Source organism: Melanostigma gelatinosum (genome assembly GCF_949748355.1).
Source record: "Melanostigma gelatinosum genome assembly, contig: SUPER_1_unloc_1, whole genome shotgun sequence".
Taxonomy (NCBI): domain Eukaryota; kingdom Metazoa; phylum Chordata; class Actinopteri; order Perciformes; family Zoarcidae; genus Melanostigma; species Melanostigma gelatinosum.
Window position 1 is genome coordinate 1,149,643 of NW_027635330.1, and position 26,954 is coordinate 1,176,596.

A 26,954-nucleotide genomic window follows, 5' to 3' on the forward strand; every position below is an offset into this window, starting at 1 on the left:
GCGTTCGACGAAACATCAAAAACTTCATGATCTGGCATTATGAACTTCTTGTATTTGTGTGGAACAAATTTGATATTGATTTGATTTACCTACTGAGAGAAACAAGCCAAAGTATCAAGACTTTAACTTCCTGTTACCAGTAGGTGGCGCTATGACTATGATTCAAAATTGGCCTGCAGATGTCTTCAGGCCTGGAGTCTAATCAAGCATGTGAAATCTGGGAAAGATCTGATGATGTGGAGTCGAGATACATCAGTTTATTCGTTCATGGCGAAGGATCGAAATTCGCCGAGCCGCCACGTCGCCGCCCTTCAGTAACTTCTTACAATCTTCACAATGAAGCATTATCAAGGTCTTAAGGCTTGTTTGACAAGATTTGAGAGGGATCTGATTAATCTGTGAGGAGCAGGATGTCAAAGTACGCAGCGTACAACTTCCGGTTGCCACTAGGTGGCGCTATCACTATGATTCTAAATTATCATACAGATGTGTTCCGGGTCAGGATGTTATGACATATGAGAGATTTGGAGCAGATTCGACAATGTACGGCCGAGTTACAACAACTTCCTGTTTCGTGGCGAATGGTGTTTCTTTGACGCCACGCCACGGCCACATAGTTCGATAACTTTTTGATCTTTGAGTAACTTTTCACTGCCAAGGTCTCAAGAGCAGACTAGCCGAATCTGAAGTCAATCGGGTCAAATCTCTGGGAGGAGTTCGTTAAAGTATGACGCCTTGAAACGGTCAAATAACGTCATAAAAGTAAAAATGGCCGACTTCCTGTTTGGTTTAGAGAAAACTTCCAAGAGGATTTTTGGTGCGTCTCATCACGGTCCACATAACTACCAACTTTCATACAGCTGGGTGAAACCTGATGTTGGGGCTACTCAATAGGGGGCGCTAGCGAGCCAATATTTCATACCGCAGCTGGACACCCCAATCAGACTGCAATTTTCGCAAATTCTGGCTTGCGTGCCAAATTTCACAGACTTCCCAATATCCCAAGCACCTCCTTTTTGCCATCAAACTGGTAAAATAATAATAAGAATTAAAGCTGCGAGCAGCGATGAGCGGGCCCTCGCAATATGCACGTCGGGGTGCATGCACGTCGGGGTGCCGGCGGGACTCCGGCCTGCGCGGCCGAGAACGTCAGCGACCGTCGGACGGCGCGAGGACTCTGGTTGATGCTGTCATTCAGTTCCGTGACCGTCAGACACTGCATGCAGGTTCAGAGCATGGCCCCAAGAGACTTTTATTGAAGTCCATATGTGATACATGTTCTTACCAAATTTCATACATCTAGGTGAAACGTACTGCGAGGGCTGCTTCGTTGAAATTTTGTAGGGGGCGCTATTGAGCCGATTTGCCACTCTGAACCAATAAAATCATATTATACAACTACATTTTGGGCTTTAAATGTGTATGTCAAGTTTGCTTATGTTTCGAGCATTTTTAGCCTCTCAAAATGACCTTCGTTGTTCACGGCGAAGACTGCATCGCCACGGCAACGGCGTTCAACGAAACATCAAAAACTTCATGATCTGGCATTATGAACTTCTTGTATTTGTGTGGAACAAATTTGATATTGATTTGATTTACCTACTGAGAGAAACAAGCCAAAGTATCAAGACTTTAACTTCCTGTTACCAGTAGGTGGCGCTATGACTATGATTCAAAATTGGCCTGCATATGTCTTCAGGCCTGGAGTCTAATCAAACACGTGAAATCTGGTAAAGATCTGATGATGTGGAGTCGAGTTACATCAGTTTATTCGTTTATGGCGAAGGATCGAAATTCCGTCGCCACGGCAACAGCTTTTCACGAAACAACAAGCTTTGAGTAACTTTTCATCACAAAGGTCTTTAGACTGTACCGACCAAATTTGAAGTTGATCTGATGAATTCCCTAGGAGGAGTTCGTTAAAGTGCAGCGCCTGGAAATGACAAAAACGACATGAGAAATTCATAAAAAATGCAAAATGGCTGACTTCCGGTTGGGTTTAGAGCATAGCCCCAAGAGACTTTTATTGAAGTCCATATGCGATACATGTTCCTACCACATTTCATACATCTAGGTCAAACGTACTGCGAGGGCTGCTTCGTCGAAATTTTGTAGGGGGCGCTATTGAGCCGATTTGGCACTCTGAACCAATAAAATCAGATTCTGTAACTACATTTCGGCCTTGTAATCTACTTGCCAAGTTTGCTTATGTTTCGAGCATTTTTAGCCTCTCAAAATGACCTTCGTTGTTAACGGCGAAGACTGCATCGCCACGGCAACGGCGTTCGACGAAACATCAAAAGCTTCATGATCTGGCATTATGAACTTCTTGTATTTGTGTGGAACAAATTTGATATTGATTTGATTTACCTACTAAGAGAAACAAGCCAAAGTATAAAGACTTTAACTTCCTGTTACCAGTAGGTGGCGCTATGACTATGATTCGAAATTGGCCTGCAGATGTCTTCAGGCCTGGAGTCTAATCAAGCATGTGAAATCTGGTAAAGATCTGATGATGTGGAGTCGAGATACATCAGTTTATTCGTTCATGGCGAAGGATCGAAATTCGCCGAGCCGCCACGTCGCCGCCCTTCAGTAACTTCTTACAATTTTCACAATGAAGCATTATCAAGGTCTTAAGGCTTGTATGACAACATTTGAGAGGGATCTGATTAATCTGTTAGGAGCAGGATGTCAAAGTACGCAGCGTACAACTTCCGGTTGCCACTAGGTGGCGCTATCACTATGATTCTAAATTATCATACAGATGTGTTCCGGGTCAGGATGTTATGACATATGAGAGATTTGGAGCAGATTCGACAATGTACGGCCGAGTTACAACAACTTCCTGTTTCGTGGCGAATAGTGTTTCTTTGACGCCACGCCACGGCCACATAGTTCGATAACTTTTTGATCTTTGAGTAACTTTTCACTGCCAAGGTCTCAAGAGCAGACTAGCCGAATCTGAAGTCAATCGGGCCAAATCTCTGGGAGGAGTTCGTTAAAGTATGACGCCTTGAAACGGCCAAAAAACGTCATAAAAGTAAAAATGGCCGACTTCCTGTTTGGTTTAGAGAAAACGTCCAAGAGGATTTTTTGTGCGTCTCATCACGTTCCACATACCTACCAACTTTCATACAGCTGGGTGAAACCTGATGTTGGGGCTACTCAATAGGGGGCGCTAGCGAGCCAATATTTCATACCGCAGCTGGACACCCCAATCAGACTGCAATTTTCGCAAATTCTGGCTTGCGTGCCAAATTTCACAACATTCCCAATATCCCAAGCACCTCCTTTTTGCGACGAAAGACTAAGAATAATAATAAGAAGAATAAACATTACGGTTTCAATAGGTCCTCCGCTCCGACTACGTCGGTGCTCGGGCCCTAATAAGAATAATAATAAACATTCGAAATTCAATAGGTCCTCCGCTCCGACTACGTCGGTGCTCGGGCCCTAATAATAATAATAATAAACATTCGAAATTCAATAGGTCCTCCGCTCCGACTACGTCGGTGCTCGGGCCCTAATTAAAGCTGCGAGCAGCGATGAGCGGGCCCTCGCAATATGCACGTCGGGGTGCATGCACGTCGGGGTGCCGGCGGGACTCCGGCCTGCGCGGCCGAGAATGTCCGCTGAAAGTACTTTGGAGGAGGAAGATCAGAGATGCTGTCGATTCATTCTGGCTGGGGAGGGAGACGCCACAATGACACCATTTTCATGAGGTTGCGCACAGGAAAGGAGCCTGGCCAGAGACCCGTGGATTCCAGCTCTGTCTTCATCCAGATCCTCTGCTGCTGTGAACAGGTCCACTGGCTGACTTCATGCTCGTAGCCAGGGAGCTGTGGAGGAGGACGGGTGGGGACAGCTAACGTCCTGGGTGATGGCTCACCTAGTCAGACAAGAATAAACGGAGCAAATTAGTACGATTCTGGTTGCGTCTTGATTTAATCTTTTGACATGAAAAACCTTCTAATACTAACTTTGATCTCTCTGTGCTGGTGACAGTTGAGCGGGCTCTGCAGACGTCTCAGGAGAAATCAGGGGGGCCTCTGACACTACAGAGAATATTAAACATGTTGTCATTATTATTGACAGTAGGATGAAGCAAGGATGTAACATGACAGCTACACTGTAGTCTGTGAAACTCAGCAAGCTGGACACTGGAGTGCTGCAGTTTTGATGAATACTACATGAAGTATATTTTTAAGATGCAAATACAGGTCAAATAACACACACCAGGGACTGTGACAGTCGCCTCTGTTGCTCTGTTGCTACGTCACCTATCTCAGCCGTATCCAATGACAGACTGTTTCTCACATTAATATATAAAGAATATACTTCATTCATACACGTGTGTTTGTCTTTCAATGGGTTAATATTCAGTGTGTGTCATTGTTATGTAACCTAGGCAGGTGAAGCAACATGGCACACTTCAAACACATGCATTCAGGTGTTAGTAACACAGCAGTTTCATACATACATATTGTTTATTTTTATCCAAATAAGAAAACGAAGAGTGATACGTACCCTCATCATGACTGGTATCAATTCATAGTCACGAGGACAACAAGCAGAACACCTAAACATGAGACAGAACGGTTCAAGTCATGCTTCATGTGGGATAAGAAGTCATGGTCCCATGGTTGTCGGTTGATGGCAGAACGTTTTTGGTGAAAAACCTCTTTCTGTTCCCACATTTTTTTAACAGTGATGAAGAAGGTCTACACATCTTGTACTTCAGTAAACAAATATGTATTAATACGACCACATGGTGTAAATACTCTTTAAGTAAAATTCCTGCATTCAAATCTTACTTACTCACAGTGGTGTATAAAGTACTCAAAAGCTATACTTGAGTAAAAGTAAAGATACCTTACTGGAAAACTACTCCAGTAAAAGTAAAAAGTCACCTATTAGAATACTACTTGAGTAAAAGTCTTAAAGTATCTGATATTTATTGTACTTAAGTACAAAAGTACTTAAGTATCAAAAGGAATTTTCTGATATTAAATGTACATCATAACCTGTTCATTGGAAGTAAAAGTACAAGTAAATGCTGTTAATAAAAAAGCAAAGGGTCAGAATTGTGAGAATTATGAAGTGTATTCTTTTAAGCGCTGTGGCACCATGACCAAGGACATGAGCTGTGTTGAACATAATTGGGTTGGCTGTGATCCATTCAGGAGCAACAATGTTCAACATAATATATTGTACATCAGTATACTTTTGCATCTACTATGAACTTATCATCATAATTCTCCGAAAAGCAATATGACACTATGAAGGAGTTGTAACAGTGCGTTTATAAGTCTGCTCATTAGACTAGGGGATGTAGAGGACCAATGCATAATATTATGTTCAGCAAAACATATCCACTTGATGCATCAGGTCAGTGTTTAGAGAAAGGACACCTGCCTGAGTTTTGATGAACACTACATGAAGTATATTTTTAAGATGCAAATACAGGTCAAATAACACACACCAGGGACTGTGACAGTCGCCTCTGTTGCTGGACGACCCGCTCCTTCTGGCAGCAGACACGTGAGCTCCTGAGGAACAGGCACTGGTCTCCTTACAGTTACAGCGGCGGCTGTAAGGAGAGAAGGATCACAAAACATAATCAATGGTTTATAACAGATATGAGCACAGTGAATATGACAGATGTGTTTAAATGTTGGATGTATTTACCATCTACTTGTGAAACCTTCAGATGAGTTGGTGCAGCCAGTGTAGATCAGAGATGCTGTGGATTCATTCTGGCTGGGGAGGGAGACGCCACAATGACACCATCTTCATGAGGTTGCGCACAGGAAAGGAGCCTGGCCAGAGACCCGTGGATTCCAGCTCTGTCTTCATCCAGATCCTCTGCTGCTGTGAACAGGTCCACTGGCTTAAGTGTCCGTAAAGTAACGTCCAGAGTAACGTTATATCTCACGTTAACGGGCCGCTGGTCAGCCTTCATTATATTCAGCGACGTACAGCAGTAAACGTTAAATCATATTTAAATGCACGTTCGTGTTTACATGATTTCGTCCGCAAAAACACAACAAATTCGGACATGAATGAACCTACCTATGAACTACATGCATTAATGACGATACGTGACGTGATACAACGGAGACGTGTGTGTTTATTTAACGTTAACGTGATTGCACCCGTATCATGAACAATACAACTGAAGAAACACGTAACGGAACGATGCTGACCTGACATGATGATCATAACATGATATTAATGGTATGGTAATAATATTTCGGTTTGCAATAATGGAATAAAGTTGTTACAAGTACTTACAGAGAGTTTGTCGTCAGCAGAAGCCTCGTGTATTCCATGCGCATGCGTATTCCAGTTTTAACTGCCATTGTACTTCCTGTTTACGTCTGGGCAGGATGCATGAAGAGTCACGTGATATTTGTTTTCAGGCGTTGTATTCAGGACTGAGATAATTTCTCAAACAATGCTGAAACACCCTGAGATCGTGTTTGTGTTACAACTCCGTTTTGAAACCAAAACTTATTTCTGTGTATGTCGACTACAACTGCTCAAATCTGCGTGGGACAAACGTTTTGGTCAGACCTGTGACAAGAGTGTAGTAACGCCCCTTGTGGATATCGCCAAGAAGTCATTGGCAGAATAACGCTACGGTCATTGACGTCATTGATACGCCCACTTATTTTTTAGGATAAAATGCTTCACATGCTACGCAGGAATCGCTTTTTAGTTTCAACTAGAAGGCTCACTGTTCTGTTATCAGAAGACCACTGGATCACATCTTCAAGACCCGAAAGGACTCTACGAAGGTTGATCTCCAAACGACTTTCTTTCTCTGCCAAGGTAAGTTTCAGTTCTGTGGTGTTACGTAACTTTGCGTCCAGTCTGTAGCAGTGGTGCGTTATGTGTCGGCAGTTTCACGAGAACTTTGTTATGAAGTAACATTTGTACAACAGTCTGGTTAGCTAAGATGTTTTAATAGTGTAACGGACTTAGTGACATATAATGTTAACCTGTTATGTTAGGTGTTGTGGTGATTACGGAAAGTGTTCTACGATGTTTTCTAAGATTAGTTCTTGCATTTACAGAGGTCAGTGAAGGCCTCATGGCACACGTGCGCATGTGCCATGAGGCACATGCGCCTCATGGCATTTTTTGCGTAGGCTACACATTAGCCTATGTACTTAAAAATAAAGCTCTCTCTCTGTCTCTGTGTCTGTCTCTCTGCACGGCCATTGATGTTATAATCATGGATGTATTAGAAATAAGCTTTCCTAGCATGTGGCATTTTGTAATGCTGAACAGCAACATCTTGTGATGTCATGACTTATCAATGAACTAATATACTTTCAGATGCCTCGTGGACGATCTTACCGCCGATCTCAGGCAGCCAAGAAGATTGCAGAGATGCGTCGTCCCTTGGAAATGAACCCTCAAAGACCCTCCGTTTCTTCTGGTATGTTGGCAACTGCTTTTCATAATTGCTGTTCTATGTGTAAGCTGTATTTTATTTTTACATGTCTGGAATGTGCACTGTTGTGTTTCAATGTATTATGTAGTATTATGTTTCATAGTGTTTATTTTGTTTTCCTTGTCTATTCAATAGTTGATGGAACGGGATTTCGCAATCCAGCGAAGAAATGGCCAACTTCCACCGTGACCGGGAAGCAACACAAGTTGGTCTTTATAGAGCACTCTCCAGACAAGAAGGTATATTTGCGTTGACAAATCATCAAGAACGGTGTGGATTTCTGTATGATTATTTGTTTGTCATTCTAAAAATGCCATTTTGTGTTTAGTTTGTCCTTCTTGTAGGCGACTCACATCTGCGAGGCATTGCAGATGGTTTCGTGGAGATGCCAGCAGCATTTTCTTATGGTGTGATGTCTACGCCCGGGGCCGCCGCGAAGGACTTGCGGGCTGAGGTGCGGAATGCTGCGTTGGATCGTACACCTGATGTTGTCTGTGTTTTGGCCCCATCCAACAACCTCACTTCCAGTAGAACCGTCATCGAGGCTGGTGAAGAGTTCGCCCTGCTCCTTGGTAGTGTTTGCGAGAAATGGGATGAGGTAAGATATCTTTTCTACTAGAAATGATGTTTGTGTATAAGTTGTGATGTTATCGTGTTTGGATAAAATAACTTATGAACATCTGTTGTTTATTTTTAGGTGGTGGTGGTGGATTTTCCTCCAAGGCTCAACGTACCGGTGGATGTCCAGGAGCACTTGCGAAATCAGTACCGTATTAAGGCTGTATCTGCAGGTGTGTTTCATGAAATGTCACTTATGAATAGTTACATGTTTGCGAGTTGATATTTAGATTTTCTATGATTTATTTTGTTTGTTTGATTTGCATAAATCACGATTCATATATTCCATTACAATCATATTTTGTTAGTAAATGGAATCAATGTCCAAGGCCATGTCTTCCAAAAAGTCATAATGGTAGAAATATCAGAAAAGAGATCACATCTGTGCACTGCATAATTGTTTTGTCTACATCTTGTTTTCTGTCAAAAAAGACTGTTGAAAATCATTTAGGCCTTTTTGGTAACTCTGGCATTTTCTTCTCATGTTAAGGTGTCCGGTACTGGTCTGTTGCTGAGCAGTTTCCTATGAACGACCTCCAGCTGTGGTACAAAGACAGCGTAAGTAAAATAGGTTGACATGTGCAGAAGTGTGATGTATTTTTGTTTATAGATTATAGCAATCAATTCATGGCAGATTTATATTGATTCGGAGGTTGTGTGTGTTAAGTCATTTCTCTGTTATTGCTTTGTAGGTGCATTTGAGTGACTCTGACGGGATGCCCATCTTGGCAAAGGCGTTCTTTTCGGCTGCACATGACCACCTGCTGAGGAAGGTGCTGGATCCTGTTTCTACCAAGAAGCCAGATGTTTCTCCAAAGACATCGCCTCCTGCTCGCAGGATCTCGCCGAAGGTGGTCGTGAAGGGAGAGGTCCGCCACGTGCCACGCCGACCAGACCCTTCTGAGTGGACATTTGCTGGATGTGGCAAGAAGGTAAATGATTGCAGACTGTCATTTTGTAGCTGATTGTGCAGACACGTGTATAGCGTTAGCATGTAATGGTCAAAAGAGACACGTGTTTAATATGAGGAATGCTTTTGTCATTACAGAGACATCATTTGGGGAAACCAGAACAGTCTTGCGACGCACCCAAGAGGAGGCTTGTTCATCAGCAGGTTTGTGAAGTTTCATTTATTTGCTGAAAAACACGGAAATATTTATGATCATAATAGTATGGATAGGGTTTGTGTAGCACGGTGTCCATAATATTTCTTCTGCTGTATATTTCAGGTTGTCAAAGAATGTTCTGTACGTCTCTGGAGGTTCAGCAGTGCCATCTTGGATGCCATGGATGCTGTTGTGCCATCGCATTATTTCCATACCAAAATGTTGCAAGTTGTGCTTACAAATGTTTGTTTATCTCAATTTAGGAACGACGCATGGGACTTCTCCAGAAGGCAGTTTCAGGCAAGACGGTGACAGAGCAGCAGGTGTGTTTTTGTGTATACCATATCTGTCTGTTGTGAAATTGAATTTTATGCAGTGTATGCAAGTAAAGACATTTCTGCATTTGTACATTGCACTGTGCTGAAAGTTAACTGTGGCATTATTTTGTAGGTGGACACGCCTAGTGTTGCAAACATCCCTGTGGAGCCATCAGAGACGGTGGCTGTGAATGCAGAGGTGGGTGTTCATACTTATATTGAAATGAGCTAATAGAACATGTTATTGAAAATGCAGTTAGATTACACTGAAATCAGTTTTTAAGCAAGTACATGCTTTTAAATGTTCTTTGTCCCTTTATAAGGTGCCGATCCCCCAGGACCAGGCTGTGGAACTGTCCTCAATGCCAACATCACTGCCAGTGGATGTGAATGCAGAGGTGGGTGTTCTTCATACTTTTTAAACACGTGTCTCCTTTGACCATTATATGCTACCATGTTAACGCTATACAGTGGCTACACAATCAGCTACAAAATTACATGATGTAACAGAACATGTTAGTGAAAATGCAGTTAGATTACACTGAAATCAGTTTTTAAGCAAGTACATGTTTTTAAATGTTCTTTTTCTCTTTATGATCTCTTTATGAAGGTGCCGATTCCCCAGGACCAGGCTGTGGAACTCTCCTCAACGGCAACATCACTGCCAGTGGCTGTGAATGCAGAGGTGGGTGTTCTTCATACTTGTATTGAAATGAGCTAATATAACATGTTATTAGGGCCCGAGCACCGACGTAGTCGGAGCGGAGGACCTATTGAATTTCGAATGTTTATTAGGGCCCGAGCACCGACGTAGTCGGAGCGGAGGACCTATTGAATTTCGAATGTTTATTATTAGGGCCCGAGCACCGACGTAGTCGGAGCGGAGGACCTATTGAATTTCGAATGTTTATTATTATTATTATTATTATTCTTATTTTTAGTGTTTCGTCGCAAAAAGGAGGTGCTTGGGATATTGGGAAGTCTGTGAAATTTGGCACGCAAGCCAGAATTTGCGAAAATTGCAGTCTGATTGGGGTGTCCAGCTACGGTATGAAATATTGGCTCGCTAGCGCCCCCTATTGAGTAGCCCCAACATCAGGATTCACCCAGCTGTATGAAATTTGGTCGGTATGTGGAACGTGATGAGACGCACAAAAAATCCTCTTGGCCGTTTTGTCTAAACCAAACAGGAAGTCGGCCATTTTTGCTTTTATGACGTTTTTTGACCGTTTCAAGGCGTCATACTTTAACGAACTCCTCCCAGAGATTTGACCCGATTGACTTCAGATTCGGCTAGTCTGCTCTTGAGACCTTGGCAGTGAAAAGTTACTCAAAGATCAAAAAGTTATCGAACTATGTGGCCGTGGCGTGGCGTCAAAGAAACACCATTCGCCACGAAACAGGAAGTTGTTGTAACTCGGCCGTACATTGTCGAATCTGCTCCAAATCTCTCATATGTCATAACATCCTGACCCGGAACACATCTATATGATAATTTAGAATCATAGTGATAGCGCCACCTAGTGGCAACCGGAAGTTGTACGCTGCGTACTTTGACATCCTGCTCCTCACAGATTCATCAGATCCCTCTCAAATCTTGTCAAACAAGCCTTAAGACCTTGATAATGCTTCGTTGTGAAGATTGTAAGAAGTTACTGAAGGGCGGCGACGTGGCGGCTCGGCGAATTTCGATCCTTCGCCATGAACGAATAAACTGATGTAACTCGACTCCACATCATCAGATCTTTACCAGATTTCACGTGTTTGATTAGACTCCAGGCATGAAGACATCTGCAGGCCAATTTTGAATCATAGTCATAGCGCCACCTACTGGTAACAGGAAGTTAAAGTCTTGATACTTTGGCTTGTTTCTCTCAGTAGGTAAATCAAATCAATATCAAATTTCTTCCACACAAATACAAGAAGTTCATAATGCCAGATCATGAAGCTTTTGATGTTCCGTCGAACGCCGTTGCCGTGGCGATGCAGTGTTCGCCGTTAACAACGAAGGTCATTTTGAGAGGCTAAAAATGCTCGAAACATAAGCAAACTTGGCATACACATTTAAAGCCCAAAATGTAGTTGTATAATATGATTTTATTGGTTCAGAGTGGCAAATCGGCTCAATAGCGCCCCCTACAAAATTTCAACGAAGCAGCCCTCGCAGTACGTTTGACCTAGATGTATGAAATGTGGTAGGAACATGTATCGCATATGGACTTCAATAAAAGTCTCTTGGGGCTATGCTCTAAACCCAACCGGAAGTCAGCCATTTTGCATTTTTTATGAATTTCTCATGTCGTTTTTGTCATTTCCAGGCGCTGCACTTTAACGAACTCCTCCTAGGGAATTCATCAGATCAACTTCAAATTTTGTCGGTACAGTCTAAAGACCTTTGTGATGAAAAGTTACTCAAAGCTTGTTGTTTCGTGAAAAGCTGTTGCCGTGGCGACGGAATTTTGATCCTTCGCCATAAACGAATAAACTGATGTAACTCGACTCCACATCATCAGATCTTTACCAGATTTCACGTGTTTGATTAGACTCCAGGCCTGAAGACATATGCAGGCCAATTTTGAATCATAGTCATAGCGCCACCTACTGGTAACAGGAAGTTAAAGTCTTGATACTTTGGCTTGTTTCTCTTAGTAGGTAAATCAAATCAATATCAAATTTGTTCCACACAAATAGTTCATAATGCCAGATCATGAAGCTTTTGATGTTTCGTCGAACGCCGTTGCCGTGGCGATGCAGTCTTCGCCGTTAACAACGAAGGTCATTTTGAGAGGCTAAAAATGCTCGAAACATAAGCAAACTTGGCAAGTAGATTACAAGGCCGAAATGTAGTTACAGAATATGATTTTATTGGTTCAGAGTGGCAAATCGGCTCAATAGCGCCCCCTACAAAATTTCAACGAAGCAGCCCTCGCAGTACGTTTCACCTAGATGTATGAAATTTGGTAGGAACATGTATCACATATGGACTTCAATAAAAGTCTCTTGGGGCCATGCTCTAAACCTGCATGCAGTGTCTGACGGTCACAGAACTGAATGGCAGCATCAGCCAGAGTCCTCGCGCCGTCCGACGCTCGCGGACGTTCTCGTCCGCGCAGGCCGGAGTCCCGCCGGCACCCCGACGTGCATATTGCGAGGGCCCGCCCATCGCTGCTCGCAGCTTTAATTATTATTATTATTATTCTTATTTTTAGTGTTTCGTCGCAAAAAGGAGGTGCTTGGGATATTGGGAAGTCTGTGAAATTTGGCACGCAAGCCAGAATTTGCGAAAATTGCAGTCTGATTGGGGTGTCCAGCTACGGTATGAAATATTGGCTCGCTAGCGCCCCCTATTGAGTAGCCCCAACATCAGGATTCACCCAGCTGTATGAAATTTGGTCGGTATGTGGAACGTGATGAGACGCACAAAAAATCCTCTTGGCCGTTTTGTCTAAACCAAACAGGAAGTCGGCCATTTTTGCTTTTATGACGTTTTTTGACCGTTTCAAGGCGTCATACTTTAACGAACTCCTCCCAGAGATTTGACCCGATTGACTTCAGATTCGGCTAGTCTGCTCTTGAGACCTTGGCAGTGAAAAGTTACTCAAAGATCAAAAAGTTATCGAACTATGTGGCCGTGGCGTGGCGTCAAAGAAACACCATTCGCCACGAAACAGGAAGTTGTTGTAACTCGGCCGTACATTGTCGAATCTGCTCCAAATCTCTCATATGTCATAACATCCTGACCCGGAACACATCTATATGATAATTTAGAATCATAGTGATAGCGCCACCTAGTGGCAACCGGAAGTTGTACGCTGCGTACTTTGACATCCTGCTCCTCACAGATTCATCAGATCCCTCTCAAATCTTGTCAAACAAGCCTTAAGACCTTGATAATGCTTCGTTGTGAAGATTGTAAGAAGTTACTGAAGGGCGGCGACGTGGCGGCTCGGCGAATTTCGATCCTTCGCCATGAACGAATAAACTGATGTAACTCGACTCCACATCATCAGATCTTTACCAGATTTCACGTGTTTGATTAGACTCCAGGCATGAAGACATCTGCAGGCCAATTTTGAATCATAGTCATAGCGCCACCTACTGGTAACAGGAAGTTAAAGTCTTGATACTTTGGCTTGTTTCTCTCAGTAGGTAAATCAAATCAATATCAAATTTCTTCCACACAAATACAAGAAGTTCATAATGCCAGATCATGAAGCTTTTGATGTTCCGTCGAACGCCGTTGCCGTGGCGATGCAGTGTTCGCCGTTAACAACGAAGGTCATTTTGAGAGGCTAAAAATGCTCGAAACATAAGCAAACTTGGCATACACATTTAAAGCCCAAAATGTAGTTGTATAATATGATTTTATTGGTTCAGAGTGGCAAATCGGCTCAATAGCGCCCCCTACAAAATTTCAACGAAGCAGCCCTCGCAGTACGTTTGACCTAGATGTATGAAATGTGGTAGGAACATGTATCGCATATGGACTTCAATAAAAGTCTCTTGGGGCTATGCTCTAAACCCAACCGGAAGTCAGCCATTTTGCATTTTTTATGAATTTCTCATGTCGTTTTTGTCATTTCCAGGCGCTGCACTTTAACGAACTCCTCCTAGGGAATTCATCAGATCAACTTCAAATTTTGTCGGTACAGTCTAAAGACCTTTGTGATGAAAAGTTACTCAAAGCTTGTTGTTTCGTGAAAAGCTGTTGCCGTGGCGACGGAATTTTGATCCTTCGCCATAAACGAATAAACTGATGTAACTCGACTCCACATCATCAGATCTTTACCAGATTTCACGTGTTTGATTAGACTCCAGGCCTGAAGACATATGCAGGCCAATTTTGAATCATAGTCATAGCGCCACCTACTGGTAACAGGAAGTTAAAGTCTTGATACTTTGGCTTGTTTCTCTTAGTAGGTAAATCAAATCAATATCAAATTTGTTCCACACAAATAGTTCATAATGCCAGATCATGAAGCTTTTGATGTTTCGTCGAACGCCGTTGCCGTGGCGATGCAGTCTTCGCCGTTAACAACGAAGGTCATTTTGAGAGGCTAAAAATGCTCGAAACATAAGCAAACTTGGCAAGTAGATTACAAGGCCGAAATGTAGTTACAGAATATGATTTTATTGGTTCAGAGTGGCAAATCGGCTCAATAGCGCCCCCTACAAAATTTCAACGAAGCAGCCCTCGCAGTACGTTTCACCTAGATGTATGAAATTTGGTAGGAACATGTATCACATATGGACTTCAATAAAAGTCTCTTGGGGCCATGCTCTAAACCTGCATGCAGTGTCTGACGGTCACAGAACTGAATGGCAGCATCAGCCAGAGTCCTCGCGCCGTCCGACGCTCGCGGACGTTCTCGTCCGCGCAGGCCGGAGTCCCGCCGGCACCCCGACGTGCATATTGCGAGGGCCCGCCCATCGCTGCTCGCAGCTTTAATTAGGGCCCGAGCACCGACGTAGTCGGAGCGGAGGACCTATTGAATTTCGAATGTTTATTATTATTAGGGCCCGAGCACCGACGTAGTCGGAGCGGAGGACCTATTGAAACCGCTATGTTTATTATTATTATTATTATTCTTATTATTTTATGTGTTTCGTCGCAAAAAGGAGGTGCTTGGGATATTGGGAAGTTTGTGAAATTTGGCACGCAAGCCAGAATTTGCGAAAATTGCAGTCTGATTGGGGTGTCCAGCTGCGGTATGAAATATTGGCTCGCTAGCGCCCCCTATTGAGTAGCCCCGACATCAGGTTTCACCCAGCTGTATGAAAGTTGGTAGGTATGTGGAACGTGATGAGACGCACAAAAAATCCTCTTGGACGTTTTCTCTAAACCAAACAGGAAGTCGGCCATTTTTACTTTTATGACGTTTTTTGACCGTTTCAAGGCGTCATACTTTAACGAACTCCTCCCAGAGATTTGACCCGATTGACTTCAGATTCGGCTAGTCTGCTCTTGAGACCTTGGCAGTGAAAAGTTACTCAAAGATCAAAAAGTTATCGAACTATGTGGCCGTGGCGTGGCGTCAAAGAAACACCATTCGCCACGAAACAGGAAGTTGTTGTAACTCGGCCGTACATTGTCGAATCTGCTCAAAATCTCTCATATGTCATAACATCCTGACCCGGAACACATCTATATGATCATTTAGAATCATAGTGATAGCGCCACCTAGTGGCAACCGGAAGTTGTACGCTGCGTACTCTGACATCCTGCTCCTCACAGATTAATCAGATCCCTCTCAAATGTTGTCAAACAAGCCTTAAGACCTTGATAATGCTTCGTTGTGAAGATTGTAAGAAGTTACTGAAGGGCGGCGACGTGGCGGCTCGGCGAATTTCGATCCTTCGCCATGAACGAATAAACTGATGTAACTCGACTCCACATCATCAGATCTTTGCCAGATTTCACGTGTTTGATTAGACTCCAGGCCTGAAGACATATCCAGGCCAATTTTGAATCATAGTCATAGCGCCACCTACTGGTAACAGGAAGTTAAAGTCTTTATACTTTGGCTTGTTTCTCTTAGTAGGTAAATCAAATCAATATCAAATTTCTTCCACACAAATACAAGAAGTTCATAATGCCAGATCATGAAGCTTTTGATGTTTCGTCGAACGCCGTTGCCGTGGCGATGCAGTCTTCGCCGTTAACAACGAAGGTCATTTTGACAGGCTAAAAATGCTCGAAACATAAGCAAACTTGGCAAGTAGATTACAAGGCCGAAATGTAGTTACGGAATCTGATTTTATTGGTTCAGAGTGCCACATCGGCTCAATAGCGCCCCCTACAAAATTTCTACGAAGCAGCCCTCGCAGTACGTTTGACCTAGATGTATGAAATGTGGTAGGAATATGTATCACATATGGACTTCAATAAAAGTCTCTTGGGGTTATGCTCTAAACCCAACCGGAAGTCAGCCATTTTGCATTTTTTATGAATTTCTAGTGTCGTTTTTGTCATTTCCAGGCGCTGCACTTTAACGAACTCCTCCTAGGGAATTAATCAGATCAACTTAAAATTTGGTCGGTACAGTCTAAAGACCTTTGTGATGAAAAGTTACTCAAAGCTTGTTGTTTCGTGAAAAGCTGTTGCCGTGGCAACGGAATTTCGATCCTTCGCCATGAACGAATAAACTTATGTAACTCGACTCCACATCATCAGATCTTTACCAGATTTCACGTGTTTGATTAGACTCCAGGCCTGAAGACATATGCAGGCCAATTTTGAATAATAGTCATAGCGCCACCTACTGGTAACAGGAAGTTAAAGTCTTGATACTTTGGCTTGTTTCTCTTAGTAGGTAAATCAAATCAATATCAAATTTGTTCCACACAAATAGTTCATAATGCCAGATCATGAAGCTTTTGATGTTTCGTCGAACGCCGTTGCCGTGGCGATGCAGTCTTCGCCGTTAACAACGAAGGTCATTTTGAGATGCTAAAAATGCTCGAAACATAAGCAAACTTGGCATACACATTTAAAGCCCAAAATGTAGTTGTATAATATGATTTTATTGGTTCAGAGTGTCAAATCGGCTCAATAGCGCCCCCTACAAAATTTCAACGAAGCAGCCCTCGCAGTACGTTTCACCTAGATGTATGAAATTTGGTAGGAACATGTATCACATATGGACTTAAATAAAAGTATATTGGGGCCATGCTCTGAACCTGCATGCAGTGTCTGACGGTCACGGAACTGAATGACAGCATCAACCAGAGTCCTCGCGCCGTCCGACGGTCGCGGACGTTCTCGGCCGCGCAGGCCGGAGTCCCGCCGGCACCCCGACGTGCATGCACCCCGACGTGCATATTGCGAGGGCCCGCTCATCGCTGCTCGCAGCTTTAATTAGGGCCCGAGCACCGACGTAGTCGGAGCGGAGGACCTATTGAATTTCGAATGTTTATTATTCTTATTCTTATTCTTATTCTAAGTGTTTCGTCGCAAAAAGGAGGTGCTTGGGATATTGGGAATGTTGTGAAATTTGGCGCGCAAGCCAGAATTTGCGAAAATTGCAGTCTGATTGGGGTGTCCAGCTGCGGTATGAAATATTGGCTCGCTAGCGCCCCCTATTGAGTAGCCCCAACATCAGGATTCACCCAGCTGTATGAAATTTGGTCGGTATGTGGAACGTGATGAGACGCACAAAAAATCCTCTTGGCCGTTTTGTCTAAACCAAACAGGAAGTCGGCCATTTTTGCTTTTATGACGTTTTTTGACCGTTTCAAGGCGTCATACTTTAACGAACTCCTCCCAGAGATTTGACCCGATTGATTTCAGATTCGGCTAGTCTGCTCTTGAGACCTTGGCAGTGAAAAGTTACTCAAAGATCAAAAAGTTATCGAACTATGTGGCCGTGGCGTGGCGTCAAAGAAACACCATTCGCCACGAAACAGGAAGTTGTTGTAACTCGGCCGTACATTGTCGAATCTGCTCAAAATCTCTCATATGTCATAACATCCTGACCCGGAACACATCTATATGATAATTTAGAATCATAGTGATAGCGCCACCTAGTGGCAACCGGAAGTTGTACGCTGCGTACTTTGACATCCTGCTCCTCAGAGATTAATCAGATCCCTCTCAAATGTTGTCAAACAAGCCTTAAGACCTTGATAATGCTTCGTTGTGAAGATTGTAAGAAGTTACTGAAGGGCGGCGACGTGGCGGCTCGGCGAATTTCGATCCTTCGCCATGAACGAATAAACTGATGTATCTTGACTCCACATCATCAGATCTTTACCAGATTTCACGTGTTTGATTAGACTCCAGGCCTGAAGACATCTGCAGGCCAATTTTGAATCATAGTCATAGCGCCACCTACTGGTAACAGGAAGTTAAAGTCTTTATACTTTGGCTTGTTTCTCTTAGTAGGTAAATCACATCAATATCAAATTTGTTCCACACAAATACAAGAAGTTCATAATGCCAGATCATGAAGCTTTTAATGTTTCGTTGAACGCCGTTGCCGTGGCGATGCAGTGTTCGCCGTTAACAACGAAGGTCATTTTGAGAGGCTAAAAATGCTCGAAACATAAGCAAACTTGGCAAGTAGATTACAAGGCCGAAATGTAGTTAGGGAATATGATTTTATTGGTTCAGAGTGGCAAATCGGCTCAATAGCGCCCCCTACAAAATTTCGACGAAGCAGCCCTCGCAGTACGTTTGACCTAGATGTATGAAATTTGGTGGGAACATGTATCACATATGGACTTAAATAAAAGTATATTGGGGCCATGCTCTAAACCTGCATGCAGTGTCTGACGGTCACAGAACTAAATGGCAGCATCAGCCAGAGTCCTCGCGCCGTCCGACGGTCGCGGACGTTCTCGGCCGCGCAGGCCGGAGTCCCGCCGGCACCCCGACGTGCATATTGCGAGGGCCCGCCCATCGCTGCTCGCAGCTTTAATTCTTATTCTTATTCTTATTTTTAGTGTTTCGTCGCAAAAAGGAGGTGCTTGGGATATTGGGAAGTCTGTGAAATTTGGCACGCAAGCCAGAATTTGCGAAAATTGCAGTCTGATTGGGGTGTCCAGCTACGGTATGAAATATTGGCTCGCTAGCGCCCCCTATTGAGTAGCCCCAACATCAGGTTTCACCCAGCTGTATGTAAGTTGGTAGGTATGTGGAACGTGATGAGACGCACCAAAAATCCTCTTGGAAGTTTTCTCTAAACCAAACAGGAAGTCGGCCATATTTGCATTTATGACGTTTTTTTACCGTTTCAAGGCGTCATACTTTAACGAACTCCTCCCAGAGATTTGACCCGATTGACTTCAGATTCGGCTAGTCTGCTCTTGAGACCTTGGCAGTGAAAAGTTACTCAAAGATCAAAAAGTTATCGAACTATGTGGCCGTGGCGTGGCGTCAAAGAAACACCATTCGCCACGAAACAGGAAGTTGTTGTAACTCGGCCGTACATTGTCGAATCTGCTCCAAATCTCTCATATGTCATAACATCCTGACCCGGAACACATCTATATGATAATTTAGAATCATAGTGATAGCGCCACCTAGTGGCAACCGGAAGTTGTACGCTGCGTACTTTGACATCCTGCTCCTCACAGATTCATCAGATCCCTCTCAAATGTTGTCAAACAATCCTTAAGACCTTGATAATGCTTCGTTGTGAAGATTGTAAGAAGTTACTGAAGGGCGGCGACGTGGCGGCTCGGCGAATTTCGATCCTTCGCCATGAACGAATAAACTGATGTATCTCGACTCCACATCATCAGATCTTTACCAGATTTCACATGCTTGATTAGACTCCAGGCCTGAAGACATCTGCAGGCCAATTTTGAATCATAGTCATAGCGCCACCTACTGGTAACAGGAAGTTAAAGTCTTTATACTTTGGCTTGTTTCTCTTAGTAGGTAAATCAAATCAATATCAAATTTGTTCCACACAAATACAAGAAGTTCATAATGCCAGATCATGAAGCTTTTGATGTTTCGTCGAACGCCGTTGCCGTGGCGATGCAGTCTTCGCCGTGAACAACGAAGGTCATTTTGAGAGGCTAAAAATGCTCGAAACATAAGCAAATTTGGCAAGTAGATTAAAAGGCAGAAATGTAGTTATAAAATATGATTTTATTGGTTCAGAGTGGCAAATCAGCTCAATAGCGCCCCCTACAAAATTCCGACGAAGCAGCCCTCGCAGTACGTTTGACCTAGATGTATGAAATGTGGTAGGAACATGTATCGCATATGGACTTCAATAAAAGTCTCTTGGGGCTATGCTCTAAACCCAACCGGAAGTCAGCCATTTTGCATTTTTTATGAATTTCTCATGTCGTTTTTGTCATTTCCAGGCGCTGCACTTTAACGAACTCCTCCTAGGGAATTCATCAGATCAACTTCAAATTTGGTCGGTACAGTCTAAAGACCTTTGTGATGAAAAGTTACTCAAAGCTTGTTGTTTCGTGAAAAACTGTTACCGTGGCGACGCATTCTTCGCCGTTAACAACGAAGGTAATTTTGAGAGGCTACAAATGCTCGAAACATAAGCAAACTTGGCATACACATTTAAAGCCCAAAATGTAGTTGTATAATATGATTTTATTGGTTCAGAGTGGCAAATCGGCTCAATAGCGCCCCCTACAAAATTTCAACGAAGCAGCCCTCGCAGTACGTTTCACCTAGATGTATGAAATTTGGTAGGAACATGTATCACATATGGACTTAAATAAAAGTATATTGGGGCCATGCTCTGAACCTGCATGCAGTGTCTGACGGTCACAGAACTGAATGGCAGCATCAACCAGAGTCCTCGCGCCGTCCGACGGTCGCGGACGTTCTCGGCCGCGCAGGCCGGAGTCCCGCCGCCACCCCGACGTGCATGCACCCCGACGTGCATATTGCGAGGGCCCGCCCATCGCTGCTCGCAGCTTTAATTAGGGCCCGAGCACCGACGTAGTCGGAGCGGAGGACCTATTGAATTTCGAATGTTTATTATTATTATTCTTATTATTTTATGTGTTTCGTCGCAAAAAGGAGGTGCTTGGGATATTGGGAATGTTGTGAAATTTGGCACGCAAGCCAGAATTTGCGAAAATTGCAGTCTGATTGGGGTGTCCAGCTGCAGTATGAAATATTGGCTCGCTAGCGCCCCCTATTGAGTAGCCCCGACATCAGGATTCACCCAGCTGTATGAAAGTTGGTAGTTATGTGGAACGTGATGAGACGCACCAAAAATCCTCTTGGCCGTTTTCTCTAAACCAAACAGGAAGTCGGCCATTTTTGCTTTTATGACGTTTTTTGACCGTTTCAAGGCGTCATACTTTAACGAACTCCTCCCAGAGATTTGACCCGATTGACTTCAGATTCGGCGAGTCTGCTCTTGAGACCTTGACAGTGAAAAGTTACTCAAAGATCAAAAAGTTATCGAACTATGTGGCCGTGGCGTGGCGTCAAAGAAACACCATTCGCCACGAAACAGGAAGTTGTTGTAACTCGGCCGTACATTGTCGAATCTGCTCAAAGTCTCTCATATGTCATAACATCCTGACCCGGAACACATCTGTATGATAATTTTGAATCAAACTGATAGCGCCACCTAGTGGCAACCGGAAGTTGTACGCTGCGTACTTTGACATCCTGCTCCTAACAGATTAATCAGATCCCTCTCAAATGTTGTCATACAAGCCTTAAGACCTTGATAATGCTTCATTGTGAAAATTGTAAGAAGTTACTGAAGGGCGTCGACGTGGCGGCTCGGCGAATTTCGATCCTTCGCCATGAACGAATAAACTGATGTATCTCGACTCCACATCATCAGATCTTTACCAGATTTCACATGCTTGATTAGACTCCAGGCCTGAAGACATCTGCAGGCCAATTTCGAATCATAGTCATAGCGCCACCTACTGGTAACAGGAAGTTAAAGTCTTTATACTTTGGCTTGTTTCTCTTAGTAGGTAAATCAAATCAATATCAAATTTGTTCCACACAAATACAAGAAGTTCATAATGCCAGATCATGAAGCTTTTGATGTTTCGTCGAACGCCGTTGCCGTGGCGATGCAGTCTTCGCCGTGAACAACGAAGGTCATTTTGAGAGGCTAAAAATGCTCGAAACATAAGCAAACTTGGCAAGTAGATTACAAGGCCGAAATGTAGTTACAGAATCTGATTTTATTGGTTCAGAGTGGCAAATCGGCTCAATAGCGCCCCCTACAAAATTTCGACGAAGCAGCCCTCGCAGTACGTTTGACCTAGATGTATGAAATGTGGTAGGAACATGTATCGCATATGGACTTCAATAAAAGTCTCTTGGGGCTATGCTCTAAACCCAACCGGAAGTCAGCCATTTTGCATTTTTTATGAATTTCACATGTCGTTTTTGTCATTTCCAGGCGCTGCACTTTAACGAACTCCTCCTAGGGAATTCATCAGATCAACTTCAAATTTGGTCGGTACAGTCTAAAGACCTTTGTGATGAAAAGTTACTCAAAGCTTGTTATTTCGTGAAAAGCTGTTGCCGTGGCGACGGAATTTCGATCCTTCGCCATGAACGAATAAACTGATGTAACTCGACTCCACATCATCAGATCTTTACCAGATTTCACGTGTTTGATTAGACTCCAGGCCTGAAGACATATGCAGGCCAATTTTGAATCATAGTCATAGCGCCACCTACTGGTAACAGGAAGTTAAAGTCTTGATACTTTGGCTTGTTTCTCTTAGTAGGTAAATCAAATCAATATCAAATTTGTTCCACACAAATAGTTCATAATGCCAGATCATGAAGCTTTTGATGTTTCGTCGAACGCCGTTGCCATGGCGATGCAGTCTTCGCCGTTAACAACGAAGGTCATTTTGAGAGGCTAAAAATGCTCGAAACATAAGCAAACTTGGCATACACATTTAAAGCCCAAAATGTAGTTGTATAATATGATTTTATTGGTTCAGAGTGGCAAATCGGCTCAATAGCGCCCCCTACAAAATTTCAACGAAGCAGCCCTCGCAGTACGTTTCACCTAGATGTATGAAATTTGGTCGGAACATGTATCACATATGGACTTAAATAAAAGTATATTGGGGCCATGCTCTGAACCTGCATGCAGTGTCTGACGGTCACGGAACTGAATGACAGCATCAACCAGAGTCCTCGCGGCGTCCGACGGTCGCGGACGTTCTCGGCCGCGCAGGCCGGAGTCCCGCCGGCACCCCGACGTGCATGCACCCCGACATGCATATTGCGAGGGCCCGCTCATCGCTGCTCGCAGCTTTAATTATTCTTATTATTCTTATTTTTAGTGTTTCGTCGCAAAAAGGAGGTGCTTGGGATATTGGGAAGTCTGTGAAATTTGGCACGCAAGCCAGAATTTGCGAAAATTGCAGTCTGATTGGGGTGTCCAGCTGCAGTATGAAATATTGGCTCGCTAGCGCCCCCTATTGAGTAGCCCCAACATCAGGATTCACCCAGCTGTATGAAAGTTGGTAGTTATGTGGAACGTGATGAGACGCACCAAAAATCCTCTTGGCCGTTTTCTCTAAACCAAACAGGAAGTCGGCCATTTTTGCTTTTATGACGTTTTTTGACCGTTTCAAGGCGTCATACTTTAACGAACTCCTCCCAGAGATTTGACCCGATTGACTTCAGATTCGGCTAGTCTGCTCTTGAGACCTTGGCAGTGAAAAGTTACTCAAAGATCAAAAAGTTATCGAACTATGTGGCCGTGGCGTGGCGTCAAAGAAACACCATTCGCCACGAAACAGGAAGTTGTTGTAACTCGGCCGTACATTGTCGAATCTGCTCCAAATCTCTCATATGTCATAACATCCTGACCCGGAACACATCTATATGATCATTTTGAATCATAGTGATAGCGCCACCTAGTGGCAACCGGAAGTTGTACGCTGCGTACTTTGACATCCTGCTCCTCACAGATTAATCAGATCCCTCTCAAATGTTGTCAAACAAGCCTTAAGACCTTGATAATGCTTCGTTGTGAAGATTGTAAGAAGTTACTGAAGGGCGGCGACGTGGCGGCTCGGCGAATTTCGATCCTTCGCCATGAACGAATAAACTGATGTATCTCGACTCCACATCATCAGATCTTTACCAGATTTCACATGCTTGATTAGACTCCAGGCCTGAAGACATCTGCAGGCCAATTTTGAATCATAGTCATAGCGCCACCTACTGGTAACAGGAAGTTAAAGTCTTGATACTTTGGCTTGTTTCTCTCAGTAGGTAAATCAAATCAATATCAAATTTGTTCCACACAAATACAAGAAGTTCATAATGCCAGATCATGAAGTTTTTGATGTTTCGTCGAACGCCGTTGCCGTGGCGATGCAGTCTTCGCCGTTAACAACGAAGGTCATTTTGACAGGCTAAACATGCTCGAAACATAAGCAAACTTGGCAAGTAGATTACAAGGCCGAAATGTAGTTAGGGAATATGATTTTATTGGTTCAGAGTGGCAAATCGGCTCAATAGCGCCCCCTACAAAATTTCGACGAAGGAGCCCTCGCAGTACGTTTGACCTAGATGTATGAAATTTGGTGGGAACATGTATCACATATGGACTTAAATAAAAGTATATTGGGGCCATGCTCTAAACCTGCATGCAGTGTCTGACGGTCACAGAACTAAATGGCAGCATCAGCCAGAGTCCTCGCGCCGTCCGACGGTCGCGGACGTTCTCGGCCGCGCAGGCCGGAGTCCCGCCGGCACCCCGACGTGCATATTGCGAGGGCCCGCCCATCGCTGCTCGCAGCTTTAATTGAAAATGCAGTTCAATTACACTGAAATCAGTTTTTAAGCAAGTACATGTTTTTAAATGTTCTTTGTCTGCCGATCCCCCAGGCTGTGGAACTCTCCTCAACGCCAACATCACCTTCCAGGGCTCTGCAAGTGGATGTGAGAGAGAGTGACCACCTTAAGGGCTGCACACAAAGAAACATCAAAGGTCAGACTGGTTCTAATCCTAATGAGTGCATCTGTGCAAACAAACGGCAAGCGGCTGTTGTGGCTGGGACTGTGTTCTGCAAAGCAGATGGGCAGTCTAATGCGAACACAGGTCTTGCACGTAGTGTTGTTGCTGCAATCAAACATGTGATTACTCCTGTATGCACATGGAAGGGGTCAGAGGTTGATAGCATACGTGTAGAAAGTATGAAATTGGAAACGGCAAGCCATGAAAGTAGTGGAGCAGAGGAACAACTGTGCACGGTGCTAAAACAGAGTGCTGTGTTTGGCATTAGCTGGGCAGTTGATGTGGGCAAGCCTGAGTACAATACCTGTGAGACTGTGCTGTCGCGAAAAATGGAAGAACTACTCAATAGAGATCAAATGTGTCTTTTGAACCTCGACGGTGCAGTTATTACTGTTCTTCAACACGGCAAGTTTTTTGTCGTAGTTGATTGTGGCGTACGTGACGCCACGTCCGGGTTTGCATCTACTTATGGCACGCCTGTGGCCGTTTTCAACACGTGCATGGCAGACCTGATGTATCACATTAGGGATCTAAAGAGGTCTTTAAACGCTGGGTGGTGGGGTATTCATAGCCTTTCAGTTCAGTACCAAACTGATACTGACATGGAGTGTGCTACTGGGTTTACAGAGAGTGTAGACACACATTCTGTCAGTTGTGATCTTGACAGCAGTGGTGACATGAATGTTGCAACTGATGTTGAGGCAGGCAGTTCTGTCAGGCTTGGTAACACTGTAATGGGATCATTTCACCAGGGGGATAAGAGGTTTACATTTGGAGGAGTTCAGTGCATGGCAATTGCGTTGGTAAGTTTAGCAAAACATAGTAGAGAGAGTGTCTTCTCATGGCAGACAACAGATCTGGACTCGGTGTTGCTTTCAGGTGACCAGTTGTACACACGTTTGAGAGAAAGCGAGGCGATCAGCGGATCGTCTGCTTTGTTGTGTGTCAATGACTTGCCTAAGCAGAGACTTATTGATGGACATCATTTTCAATTTAGTTATGCTAACGACTTTGTGTCAGGATATGTAAATGTGGTTGAAGGTGACCTGATTGAAAATCATACCATCAGCACACTTCATAGTGGACTGGTGCAGATCTTGTCCAAATACACCACATGTCTTCTGACGTTGTGTGGCAGTACGTGCTCAATCATTAAGGGAAATGGACAGTATGCAATGGTTGACTCGCATGCACGCAATGCTAGTGGCATGGTTGATGGAGAGGGAAAGAGTGTTGTTCTGTATTTCGCTTCAATGGACGATGTATACGAGCACATTTGCCATCTGTCTGAAGGGCTTGGTGGTCATCAAAAGCCTTTTGAAATAAGTGGTGTTTGTGTCATTGAGAGTCCTGCAAAACCCAACAGTCTGCCCGTAAGTACATCAGAGATGCAAATAGATTCTGTCATAGGCTTAGCTACTCATGAGCTTGGGTTGGGTTCTTCACATGTACCAGAACTTCCCCAGGTGAGTAGTCTTGTTGCAAAACCAACAGTGTTGTGTCAAGATTCTAAAACATTTGTAACTCAGGATTTGGATTTGGTGATACTTGAAGATGAACTGAACATCAACATTAGTAGAAGTAACAAGCGTAACAAGCGTTTAAAAGTAACACCGAGTGGTACAACGTCTGATGAGAATATTGCTGCTGAGATTGATTTAGATAAAACACATGTTTCCGAAGTTAACTCGGATGTTGAATTTGTTACTGAAGTTGAAAATAACAATCTGGACTTTACACCAATTTGTGAACGTGTGTCACAAGCTTTGTGCACACGCTTAAGAATACAACATGAAAAAACACACACAGCGGAACCTACACGTGTTGGTCTATTAGGAGTCCCATGCAAAAATGAAAGCATATTGGCTGATGGTAATTGTTTCTTTCGAGCTGTCTCTCAAGCTGTAAGTGGAACACAAAAGAATCATCTCACAGTTCGACGAGCTATTGTTAGACAGTTGGAAATGAATGCTGCCCACTATGTGAAGAATTT

At 43.7% G+C, this 26,954-nt stretch overlaps 1 protein-coding gene across 1 annotated transcript in view; it reads left to right on the forward strand.

The window, feature by feature from the left end:
- Positions 1–7,877: 7,877 nt before the first annotated feature.
- Positions 7,878–26,954, forward strand: part of LOC306786361 (NEDD4-like E3 ubiquitin-protein ligase WWP2) — a gene marked incomplete at both ends in the record, with an annotated part of 335,533 nt that continues 316,456 nt past the window's right edge. The window contains 5 exons of the mRNA XM_079297399.1: positions 7,878–8,063; positions 8,163–8,246; positions 8,776–9,015; positions 9,453–9,512; positions 9,640–9,705. Coding sequence (XP_079153525.1) covers positions 7,878–8,063; positions 8,163–8,246; positions 8,776–9,015; positions 9,453–9,512; positions 9,640–9,705 — 636 coding nt within the window. The remainder of the gene's footprint in view (positions 8,064–8,162; positions 8,247–8,775; positions 9,016–9,452; positions 9,513–9,639; positions 9,706–26,954) is intronic.